The sequence below is a fragment of the Saccopteryx bilineata genome, chromosome 4, assembly GCF_036850765.1.
Source record: "Saccopteryx bilineata isolate mSacBil1 chromosome 4, mSacBil1_pri_phased_curated, whole genome shotgun sequence".
NCBI classification, from domain to species: domain Eukaryota; kingdom Metazoa; phylum Chordata; class Mammalia; order Chiroptera; family Emballonuridae; genus Saccopteryx; species Saccopteryx bilineata.
In genome coordinates this window covers 70,101,183-70,113,962 of record NC_089493.1, presented here as the reverse complement: position 1 = coordinate 70,113,962, position 12,780 = coordinate 70,101,183, and the positions used below count along the sequence as shown (strand labels likewise).

The 12,780-nt window shown below is 38.0% G+C and overlaps 1 protein-coding gene across 4 annotated transcripts in view; it reads left to right on the top strand.

Moving 5' to 3' along the window:
• Positions 1-12,780, top strand: part of USP8 (ubiquitin specific peptidase 8) — a 63,646-nt gene that overhangs the window by 30,068 nt on the left and 20,798 nt on the right. For all 4 annotated transcript variants that reach the window (XM_066276414.1, XM_066276416.1, XM_066276413.1 and 1 more), the window contains 3 exons: positions 7,554-7,716; positions 10,077-10,221; positions 10,515-10,738. In XM_066276414.1, the coding sequence (XP_066132511.1) occupies positions 7,554-7,716; positions 10,077-10,221; positions 10,515-10,738 (532 nt within the window). The remainder of the gene's footprint in view (positions 1-7,553; positions 7,717-10,076; positions 10,222-10,514; positions 10,739-12,780) is intronic.

Below are 12,780 nucleotides of genomic sequence, written 5' to 3'. Positions count from 1 at the left end.
ATGGCTGAGTTCATATTTTAAAAATTTATTTGAGAGAGAGAGGATGGGGGTGGGGGGAAGAAAGAAAGAGAGAGAGAAACAAATGTTGGTTTTCATTTCACCCATTTGTGCATTCATTGGTGATTCTTGGATGTGCCCTGCCCGGAGGTTGAACCCACAACGTTGGATTGGGACAACAACCAACTGAGCTAACTGGCCAGGGATAATTTAATTCTTCATTAATTTGAGAATTCTCCTACTATTGTCTGTGTTAACTGAGTGTATACATACTTTATTTTTTTAGTGAGAGAGAGGGACAGACAGACAGGAAGAGAGGGAGAGATGAGAAGCATCAATTCTTTGCTGCAACACCTTAGTTGTTCATTGATTGCTTTCTCATATGTGCCTTGACCAGGGGGTTCCAGCAGAGTGAGTGACCCGTTGCTCAAACCAGTGACCTTGGGCTTCAAGCCAGTGAGTGACCTTTGTGCTCAAGCTGGTGAGCCTACACTCAAGCCAGATGAGCCTGTGCCCAAACTGGCGACCTCGGGGTTTTGAACCTGGGTCCTCTGCATCCCAGGCCAATGCTTTATCTACTGCTCCACTGCCTGGTCAGGTCACAAATACTTTTTTGAAAAAGAAGCAATATAGCTAAGTGATTAAGAGAGACTATAGACCCTAAAGTCAGACTATAGTCAGATTATAAATACCTTTTATTAACTACATTACTTCTAGCTAGTGACCTAACTTCTCTAAGCCCATGTTTTCATCTGTAAAATGGAGATAATAAATAATAGTACTTATCTCAGAGGTTTTGAGAAAGTTAAATGAGAAATTCTATACATTGATACTTAGCATAGTGCCTGGCATTTGTAAGGACTTAATAAAAAAATTTTTTTCTGCCTGATCAGTGGTGGATAGAGCGTCAACTTGGAACACTGAGGTTTCCAATATGATCCCCCAAGTCACTGGATTGAGCAAGCGGTCACTGGCTCGGCTTGAGCACCGCCCCCCCCCCCCATCAAGCAATCAGTGAACAACTAAAGCAGTGGTTCTCAAAACTTTTTGGAGTTGGGCACATTTAAAATCCTACAAATAATTGTAGGCGCACTATAGACAAATTTCTGAGAAATGTTATAATAATTAAGTCAAATATTAAAGAAAAAAACTATAAAGTCCAAGCGTGCTTTTATGGTAAACAAAATAAATACGACAAAATTAAATTTATTTTGACATTAAAAAACATTTTTATGTTACATTTTTTGTTATGCTTTTTAGAATTCATAAAAAAAGGTTAAAAATAAAACTACAAAACAGTTATCTTTATATGCGTGTGTATATATATATATATAGATATAGGTATAGAGATACATTCTTAGTAAGATTTAGTAAATTTGGCAGGTCCTGGCGCAAATGCGTTAAGTTTTTTCATTCTTATGTTTATGAGAAACGTGAGCCTGATGTGTCCTAGTGGTTTCTTGAATGTTTGGGCATATATTTGAAAGGCAAACTCTCATTTCCTCTTCAAGACACTGAAGAATTCCTCTTTTTACTCTTAATTGTGTTGAGTGCTGAAAACCCCCACCATACATACCATCTGAACTTTACACCAAACAAAGGATAGAAGAAACTTGCCTTCAGCCTTTCTGGGGGACATGGTGGGTAGTGTAAACAATCCAGCACCACAGCTTAACAGCCTTTTGCAACCTAATTAGGCAAGTGAGGTGGGGAGTTGGGCAGACTGTCCAACTTACAGCCAATTCCCCACACCTCTGTCCCCCCAAAATCTAAACTCCAAAAACCCTGTTGGGCCTGACCAGGTAGTGGTGCAGTGGATAGATCGTTGGACTGGGATGTGGAGGACCCAGGTTTGAGACCCCGAGGTCACCAGCTTGAGCGTGGGCTCATCTGGTTTGAGCAAAAGCTCACCAGCTTGGACCCAAGGTCGTTGGCTTGAGCAAGAGGTTACTTGGTCAGCTGAAGGCCCACAATCTGAAGGCACATATGAGAAAGCAATCAATGAACAACTAAGGTGTCGCAATGAAAAACTGATGATTGATACTTCTCATCTCTCTCCGTTCCTCTATTTTCCTATCTATCCCTCTCTCTGACTCTTTCTGTCTCTGGGGGGGGAAAAAACACCAAAAACACCCTGTTGGTTTTTGGTCCCCAACAGGCACATATTTCTCTGGAATACCACAGGGCGCACCTGGAAATCTTAGGGTGCACACTTTCAGAACCACTGAACTAAAGTAAAGCAACTACAAGTTGATGCTTCTCATCTCTCTCCTCCCTCTCTCCCTTTCTGTCTCACTCTTGCTCTCAAATCAATTTAAGTTAAAAAAAAATTTTTTTTCTTTTTTGATAAGGCTTTTAACCTATAAAATTAAAGTTACATGCTTAGGTATATTTTATATTAGAAACTATCACAACAGTAACAGAGTTAAAACTCCAGATCCAGGGCTGTTTTCATTATTTTGAGGTTATATAACAAGATATATTTTTTGAATTAGGTAATAAAATTTACATAGTATTTGGTATATTTTAGATGTTTGCTAAATGTTTGATCTGAAAAATAGCATGCATTGTAAGTGTCTGTGATTTATGTATCAGTCTAGCTATTAATCTGATTTATTTTAATAGAATAGTTTAGCATGATGATTTACTTTTATTTTTAGTAAGAGAAGGGGGAGGCAGAGACAGACTACCGCATGCGCTCCAAACAGGATCCACCAGCAAGCCCACTAGGCAAGATGCTCTGCCCATCAGGGGCCCTTGCTCTGTTGTAACCACAGCCTTTTTTTAGCACCTGAGGCGGAGGCCATGGAGCCATCCTCAGCACCTCAGGGCCAACTTACTATAATGTAGCCATACTGCAAGAAGGGTGGGGAGAGGGGGAGAGAGAGAGAGAGAGAGAGAGAGGAGAGAGAGAGAGAGAGAAAGAAGAGAAGAGAAGAGAAGAGAAGAGAAGAGAAGAGAAGAGAGAGGGGGAGGGGTGGAGAAACAAATGGGCGCTTCTGTGTGCCCTGACTGGGAATTGAACCTGGATTTCCACACACTCTACCACTGAGCCAACTGGCCAGGGCCTTGATGATTTACTTTTGTACAAAGCAAGGTGGCCCTGCCATCTCCACTATTATTTATCTATCCTGAACCACTGAACAGATTAATAAATACACTCTTTAAATATAAGATTCGGCCTGACCAGACGGTGGCTCAGTGGATAGAGCGTCGGACTGGGATTTGGAGGACCCAGGTTTGAGACTCCAAGGTCGCCAGCTTGAGTGCAGGCTCATCGGGTTTGAGCAAAGCTCACCAGCTTGAGCCCAAGGTCGTTGGCTCGAGCAAGGGGTCACTCGGTCTGCTGTAGCCCCCCGGTCAAGGCACATATGAGAAAGCAATCAATGAACAACTAAGGAAACCGCAACAAAAGAATTGTTTCTCATCTCTCTCCCTTCCTGTCTGTCTGTCCCTATCTGTCCCTCTCTCTGACTTTCTCTGTCTCTGCTACAATAACTAACTAAATAAATAAATAATCAAGTAGGTTGAATATATTCCCAGGATTTGAAAAGAAAGAGGAAGTTATAATTAATCTTTGAGTAGTCTAATCTGTAGTAACAAAAAACTGATGCTTTTTTTTTTAGTTTATTCTCCAAAATGGGAGATTTGGACAACTGTGAAACTCAGGATGAGTTTAGGTTAAAGATTAAAGAACAGGCCCTGGCCGGTTGGCTCAGTGGTAGAGCATAGGCCTGGCATGCGGGGGACCCGGGTTCGATTCCCGGCCAGGGCACATAGGAGAAGTGCCCATTTGCTTCTCCACCCCCCCCTCCTTCCTCTCTGTCTCTCTCTTCCCCTCCCGCAGCCAAGGCTCCATTGGAACAAAGATGGCCCGGGCGCTGGGGATGGCTCCTTGGCCTCTGCCCCAGGCGCTAGAGTGGCTCTGGTCGCGGCAGAGCGACGCCCCCTGGTGGGCGTGCCGGGTGGATCCCAGTCGGGCGCATGCGGGAGTCTGTCTGACTGTCTCTTCCCGTTTCCAGCTTCAGAAAAATACAAAAAAAAAAAAAGATTAAAGAACAGTGAATTACATACCAAGAAAACTATTCCCCTTTAATTTCTGTTACAGTCCTTCTGAATTAGTTAAAAGAAGTCACAGTTTGGTACTAGCATTCCTTTTTAATATTTGCTAATCTCTCTTTCCAGAGAGCAGGCCTCATGTTTCTGTAGGCAACAGTGTCTACAGCCAGCTGATATTGATTTCTATATTTTTTCATTGTCTATTTTTAAGTTTTAAAACAGTGTAGTATTCATACAATAAGAATGTTTATGTAAGTATTTAGCTCAGTAAATTTTTAAAAACTGAATGCATGCATTTAGTATCTGGACCAAGAAATGACGATTATCAGTGCAGAATCCCCTAATTTACCACCTGTCAGTTACTCCCCATATTCCCACACACCCAGGGAACTACTGACTTTTAATAGAATAGATTCATTTGTCTCTGCTTTTGTAGTGGAACCAAACAATCTATAGTCTTTTGTATCTGGCTTTTTGTACTCAACCTAATGTATATGAGAGTCACCTATATCAGTGGTCCCCAACCCTCGGGCAGCAGACTGGCACTGGTCTGTGGGCCATTTGGTACCGATCCACAAAGAAAGAATAAATAACTTACATTATTTCTGTTTTATTTATATTTAAGTCTGAACGATGTCTTATTTTTAAAAAATGACCAGATTCCCTCTGTTACATCCTTCTAAGACTCACTCTTGACGCTTGTCTTGGTCACGTGATACATTTATCCATCCCACCCTAAAGGCTGGTCCGTGAAAATATTTTCTGACTTTAAACCGGTCCATGGCCCAAAAAAGGTTGGGGACCACTGACCTATATTATTGTATGCAGTTGCAGTTTGTTTTTTATTATTGCTATATGGTGATCTGTTGGGTGAATATAGTATAGTTTATTGATATATTTTATTTTTAGGATTATCATTTATTTATTGGAAACAATGCTATTCATGTGTATAGAATCACTGTATACATTTATATTCATCTATAGTTATCTTTTTCCAAGTGAGAGGAAGGGAGATAGACTCCCGCATGTGCCCCAACCGGGATTTACCCGGCAGCCCCCCTCTGGAGCTGATGCTCTGCCCATCTGGGGCCATGCTCACAATCGAGCTATTCTTAGTGTCTAAGGCAGAGGCTCCATGGAGCAATCCTCTGCACCCAGGTCCAACACACTCAAACCAGTCAAGCCATGGCAATCTTAAATAATAGACAAGGTAGAGCAGCAAAGTTACAGCAATGTGTGAAAATGACATGAAAGAGTGAAGTTTGGGAAATACTGGTTGATACTATTGTTTCCAAAGTGTTTTCTGTGGAATATTAATCTTGAGTTTTTAGATAAAAAGTATTTAGGCAAATATATCCCTGCAGTCAGAAATAGTCCTTAAGGCCCTGGCTGGGTACCTTAGTTGGATAGAGCATTGTCCAGATCCATTAGTTCTGTAGGTTCAGTCCCTAGTCAAGGCACATAAACAAGAATCAACCAATAAATACATAAATATGTGGAAGAACATGTTAGTGTTTCTCTATCACCCTCCCTCTCTTCTTCTTCCCCCTTCCTCTCTCTCTCTAAAATCAATAAATAAAAATTATAAAAAGAAATAGTCCTTAAGAATACCACATTTCAGTTTTTCTCATTCTTTGTTGACTAAACATCCTTCTGATCTCAATATATTGGGTGAGAATTATTACGAGGCAATATTTTGTATACTTTTTGTATTCTAATAGATATAGTATCCAAAATTATTATATACAGGATTTAAAAAAAAATTATGAGTTTGCCTGACCAAGTGGTGGCGCAGTGGATAGAGCATCGGACTGGGATACTGAGGACTCAGGTTCGAGACCCCGAGGTCACCAGCTTGAGCACGGGCTCATCTGGTTTGAGCAAAGCTCACCAGCTTGGACCCAAGGTCACTGGCTTGAGCAAGGGGTCACTTGGTCTACTGTAGGCCCATGGTCAAGGCACATATGAGAAAACAATCAGTGAACAACTAAGGTGTCGCAACGAAAAATTGGTGATTGATGCTTCTCATGTCTCTCTGTTCCTGTCTGTCTGTTCCTATCTATCCTCCTCTCTGACTCTCTGTCTCTGTAAAATAAAAATAAATAAATAAATAAATCTGAGTTTTATTTATGCATAAAAGTTTCACCAGTCTTCCTGGCTTGCCAGTATTGTCAGTTAACTATTGAAATGTTTAAGTGCTTTGTTAGGAATAATATGGGGTTTCTTACCTGGGGGAGCAAATCTATATTTCTCATTCAATTATTCAGCAGGTCTTTACTGAGCACTTACTGTGGGCTGGGTTACTGTGGTTCTAAGTGCTGGGAGTAAGGTATTGAACAGACAAAATATTTTGCCTCATGGAGCTTATATTTTATTAACAGAGAGATCCAGGTAGGTGAGACAGACAGTGAAACTTAAAATGTATATCTGCTGTTGATTAGTGCTATGGAAATGGGTGTGTCAAGCTTGTATGTTGGGTTGGGTATTAAAATTTAATCCAGAAAGGTTTCAGGAAGAAGTTACTAATGAACAAATCTTGAGATTAGGAGAACAACTGATGCAGTTATCTGAGCACTGAGGGTTTTTAGACTGCGGGGACAGCAGGAGCAGAGACCCCTAGGTGGGAGCATACCTGGATAAACCAGAATTACAAGGAAGCCAGTGCCTGGAGTGTAGTAAGGGGGCAAGTACGGGTGATGAGGACACAGGTAATAGGATTGGGTAGAGGGCTTGGCAGGCCCGTTGTAAGGACTCTAGGAAGAACTTCAGGTTTTCTGTGAGCAAAAGAGGAAGTAACAGCATGCTTTAAGGTAGAATTGATAATACGCACAGCTGATGATGTAAGAGGCAACACAGCAAAGCAACAGCTAAGAGCATGGACATGGACCAGATTGCCTGAGTTTGAATTCTGGCTTCACTTGGCAGCCCTAACCGTGGGCGGGTTACTTAGTCTCTTTGTGCCTCACTTTCCCCACTTATAAAATGGGGATAACAATGCCTACTTTATACGTAGCATTGGTGTGAGGAGACAGAATCAAGCATTTAGAATAGTGCCTGGCACATAGTAAATGCTGTGTATGTTTGTGAAAGAAATATATTTGGGTATTTGTTCAACTATTAATTATCTGTATAGGTATAAGAATTGAAATATAAATTGTTACCAAGGTGACCCCCCACAGTTGTTTATATGGGGCTGAAAAGATGCTTGAATGGGTTTCTCTGTTTTTAGTTTTGGTCCTTTTTTTTGTAAAGGCTCAAAATCAAGTCTTTTTAGTCTTTAATACTAAAATATAATATATTCCAATATTATGCAGTTGTGATGTTAAACATTTTAGGGTAGTTAGTATCTTAAAACACAGTCTATTAGAAAGGACTGATCTCCCTTAAAGTTCTGCTATGGTATAATACAGACTTTAGAACAAAACTCAGCGTCTTATATTAATATATTAGGACCTCTCATCCTCTTTTGCCCCAATACAAATGTTAATACATTTCAGAGTCACTACTAGTTGGATTGAAGCAAACCTCCCAGATGACTCTAAAGATACATGGAAGAAGAGGGGGAGTGTGGATTATGTGGTCCTTCTTGACTGGTTTAGTTCTACAAAAGATTTACAACTTGGAACAACTCTACGGAGTCTGAAAGATGCACTTTTCAAGGTTAGCAAGTTTCCTTGTTAGTTTACTATTATTGAAAGCCTTCTCTGGTTGTTAGAAAGGTATGTTGACTCGTTTACCTTAAGGACAAGAAGATCCATTATGCTTTGGTTCCAGATTTTTCTTAAATTTAGATTTAAAGACTAATTTTTAATTACCGATTAACAGTAAACTTTTGGTATAAAATAGAATATTAGAAATTTCAGAAATAGGAAATGTTCGAAAAGTGGTTTTTATTTTAAAAATTAGCTTATAAAACATCAAGAAAAAGGGAGGTGTCACTAAGGAAAAAAGATTGGTAGATTTGATTTCATAAAATGAAAACTTAGGTATGAAAAAATACTATAAAATTAAAAGGCAGAAGACAAACATTTGCAACAAAAATGGCAGTGACTTAGATTACCTAAAATCCAAAGAGCTTTCACAAATGAATAAGAAAATTACTTAAGTTAAAATGGTAAAATAAGTAGTGGACACAGACATAGACAGAAGAGGAAATGCAAGTGATAACATAAAAATGGTCAGCTTTACTAGTAAGAAATGCAAAATGAAGCAATGAATGCCATCTTCACTGCTCAGATGAACCAACATAAAAATATGCAGTTTAATTTGTTAAATTATTAAACAATGATGGCACTGAATGCTGGTGAGAATGTGGTAAGAATAAAACTCAGCCTGCTGGTAGGAGGGTCAGTGATAGAACATTGCCTTCTAGAATGGCAGTCTTGAAAGCCTTAACACAGTTCATGCTTTAAAATAGGGAATCGAGAAATATACCCAAGGATATGTCAACATATGAAACTGTAAATATTTAACTAGTTTTGACTTATAAAAGGAGCAGTTTCATAAAGTTCAGCCTAAGATACTTGAAAGTTTAGTGTATGATAAAGGTGACATAACAAATCAGTGAAGAAAAGATGGGTTGAAATCAGTGGTTTAGGGACAGCAGTCTAGCCAGTAAGTGAAGAAAGTGGCTCCCTACCTTATTTCTTAGACCATACTAGACTCCAAATCAGCCAAAGATTTAAGTTTGTTGATTGAAACAGTGAACTACTAGGAAAAAGCATCAGTGGGTATTTTTATTATCTTGATCTTAAATCAGGACACCATTAAGGAAGGTCAGCATAACTGTTAAAAACACGATTAAATGAGGTAAAAAGCAATCAAGACAGATTTTGTAACACAGATGACAAAGACCTTTTTCCCTAAATATTTAGAATATCTTTATTATTTTCTAAGAAAGTAGCAGATTCTAGAAAAATGGGCAAAGGATGTGATTGAATCATAGAATATAAATGGATAATAAACACATTAAAAGGTGTTTGGCTTCACTAATATATGCTAATTAAAACGATACCATTGTATGTCCACCAGTTTGGAAAAATTATAAAGATATATACTTTTGGTAAGGATATAAATTGATACTGTCTTTTTGAAGGACAACTTGGCAGCATCTATAAAACTGATAAACCAATAGTTCTATTCCTAGGAAATGATCCTACAGAAATACACAAATATTTTTTTAAGATCATTTCAAAGATTAGCAGTATATATTGAGCCATAAAATGCTCGTGTGCCTTGGCTCAGCATCTCCACTTCTGGTATTTTCTCTAATGGAGTTGATTTGGTGTATGCATATATAAGGAAGGATCTTCCTTGTTTATAATTAAAAGGGAAAAATAAGTTAGTGTTCAGATGATGGATTCAGTTTTGATATATGTGTATTTGTGTGTATCTGTGTGTGAAATAGAGTATCAGCTGGTCATTACAAATGATATATAGCTCTTTATTAACCTTTTGAGTAGTGAGTGTTTTGTTAACCCTTTGAATGAGGATGTACATGAACATTCATATTATTCAAAGGATTAATAAAAATAGTCAGATAAGAGAAAAGTAGCGTTATAAAAGTTTCATTGTTTTGTAAAAATAAAGTTTAAAAAGTGTGTATCACCTGGCCTGTGGTGGCGAAGTGGATAGAGCATCAACTTGAAACACTGAGGTCACTGGTTCAAAACCCTAGTGCCTGGTCAGGGCACATATGACAAGCAACCAGTGGACAACTAAAGTGAAGCAGCTATGAGTTGATACTTCTCGCTTCTCCCCCTACACACACTGTAAAATCTTAAAAATAAAACGTGTGTATCTTCATAGAAAACTAAGAATAAACTCTGAAATGTTAAATTTAGTATCTCTGGGTTGTGAGATTATGGTTGATTTTTATTGCATATAAATTTATTTTTTTCTAAGATCATGGATTGTATAATTTTTATTATTTAGAAGATGAATCTTCAAGAGCAGTTATAAAATGCAGGTTGTTGTGTTTTTAGCTGCCATATTAAAAACACTATTTCCTTATTTTATAGTGGGAAAGTAAAACTGTCCTGCGCAATGAGCCTTTGGTTTTAGAAGGAGGCTATGAAAACTGGCTCCTTTGTTATCCCCAGTACACAACAAATGCTAAAGTCACTCCACCCCCACGAGGCCAGAATGAAGAGATGTGTATCTCATGTATGTATGTGAAAATTCTTGTGTACAATTGCTTCAGTAAAATAAACTTTATGTTCTCAGGGTAATGTTCTTGGTGGTGTGTGCATTTGTCCTATTAGATAGCAATTTGTTTTCAAGCATAAAACATACAGGATGTCCATAGCCTGGAAGCTGATGTTTAATTCTTTAAGACTGTTGTTGTCACCTCATTTAGTTTACTGTTAACTATCACATGTAATATGCATGAGATATGTCAGTACTGTTTATGTGGTTTGTGTTCTTTCAATTTATTATTACTCTTTTGTGGATTTTAGTGGATTTTACTTATCCCTCCCTGGAAGAATCAGTTTCTTCTAAACCTACTGCACAGATGCCACCTCTTCCTATAGAAGTTGGTGAAAATATACAATTGGTAAATCATCAAGATGAAAGAATGAGACCATTGACTACATCAACTCCAGCTGAACCAATTGTTACTTCTAAGTCTGATGTTTCACCTATAATCCAGCCAGTGCCTATTGTAAAGAATTTGCCACAGGTATGTTCTTGATTTTCTTTTAATGTTTTTGTCTCTTTAAACATTACATTAAATATATAACCTTTAATATTTTAGAAAGAAAAATATCAATAAGAATCTGTATGTTTTGATACCTTTTTTGCTATAAAGTATTTCCATTATAATTCAGTTCTGTTGCCACAGCAATATTAGAATAGGTAATTCATAAATTATTAATCCAGCTGGTGATCCATTTGCTACAGGCAATACCGATAAAAGCTTTTATATAATCAGGAACAAGTCAAGGATGCTCAATCTTTCTCCACTCTTATTCAACATAGTTCTGGAAGCCAGAACAATCAGGCAAGAGAAAGAAATAAAAGGCATTCAAATTGGGAAAGAAGTAAAAGTGTCACTTTTTGCAGATAACATGATTCTTTACATAGAAAACCCTACAGACTCCATCAAAAAACTTTAAGAAACAATAAACAAAATTGTAGGATACAAAATTATAAAATTGTAGGATACAAAATCAGTTATAAAAATTCATTGCTTCCTATATACTAGCAATGAAACTTCAGAAGAGAAGTAGAAAAAAATTCCTTTTGCAATTATAATCAAAATAATAAAATACTTAAGAATAAAATTAAAAGATGTGAACTACAAAGCATTATTTAAAGAGATTGAAAAAGATACAGTGAAAGATATTTCATGTTCGTGGATTGGAAGAATAACATAGTTAAAATAGCCATATTACCCAAAGCAGTTTACAAACTTAATGGAGTCCCCTGGCCAATGGTGGTACAGTGGATAAAGCATCAACCTGGAATGCTGAGAGGTTGCCAGTTTGAAATCCTGGGCTTTCCTGGTCAAGGCACATATGGGAGTTGAAGCTTCTTGCTTCTCTTCCCCTTCTCTTTCCTCTGTCTCTCCTCTCTAAAGTGAATAAAAAAAAAATTGAAATGCCTAAATCAGGAGTTACAGACTTTAGCCTAACCTGTGGTGGTGCAGTGGATAAAGTGTTGACCTAGAATGCTGAGGTCACCTATAGCAGCCAATTCAAAACCCTGGGCATCCCTTGTCAAGGCACATATGAGAGTTAACGCTTCCTGCTCCTCCCCCTTTCTCTATCTCTTGTCTCTCTAAAAATGAATAAAATCTAAAAAAAATAAAGAAAATTGAAGAAAAAATAAAGAAATAGGGCATAAAATGATCAGATTTGTATGGAACCACCTTTTGTAGTTCCACCTTTTGTGGAACCCCAAATAGCAGAAGCAAAGCTGAGAAAAAAGAGTGAAGCTGGAAGTATCACATTCCCTGACTTCAAATTATACTACAGAACTACGATCATCAAATCAGCCTAGTATTGGCAGAAATACAGGCATATAGACCAATGGAACAGAATTGAGAGCCCAGGGTGGGGGGTGGGAAACGTGCATATGGGCAAATAATTTTTGACAAAGTAGCTGGAAACACACAATGGAGAAAAGAAAGCCTCTTCAGTAAATGGTGTAGGAAAATTTGGAAAACCACATACAAAAGAGTGAAACTAGATTACAGTTTGTTCCCATGTACAAAAGTTAATTCAAAATGTATCGAAGACCTAAATATAAGATCTGAAACAAATTACATAGAAGGAAGCATAGGTACTAAATTTATGGACCTTGGTTGTAGAGAAGATTTTATGAATTTGACCCCAAAGGCAGGGGAAGTAAAAGCCAAAATAGATGAATGGGATTATATCAAACTAAAAAGCTTTTGCATAGCAAAAGCAACTGATGACAGAAAGGCCACCAACCAAATGGGAGATGACATTTGCAAATGATAGCTCAGCAAGGAGTTAATATCCTAAGTATATAAAAAACTCAACACCAAGCAAATGCTCCAATTTAAAAATGAAGCAGGCCCTGACCTGTGGTGGCATGGTGGAAAAAATGTTGACCTGGAATGCTAAGGTTGCTGGTTCAAAACCCTGCGCTAGCCTGGTCAAAGCACATGGGAGTTGATGCTTCCTGATCCTCCCCTCCTCTCTCTCTCTCTCTTTCTCTCCCTCTCTCTAAAAAATGAATAAATAAAAATCTTTT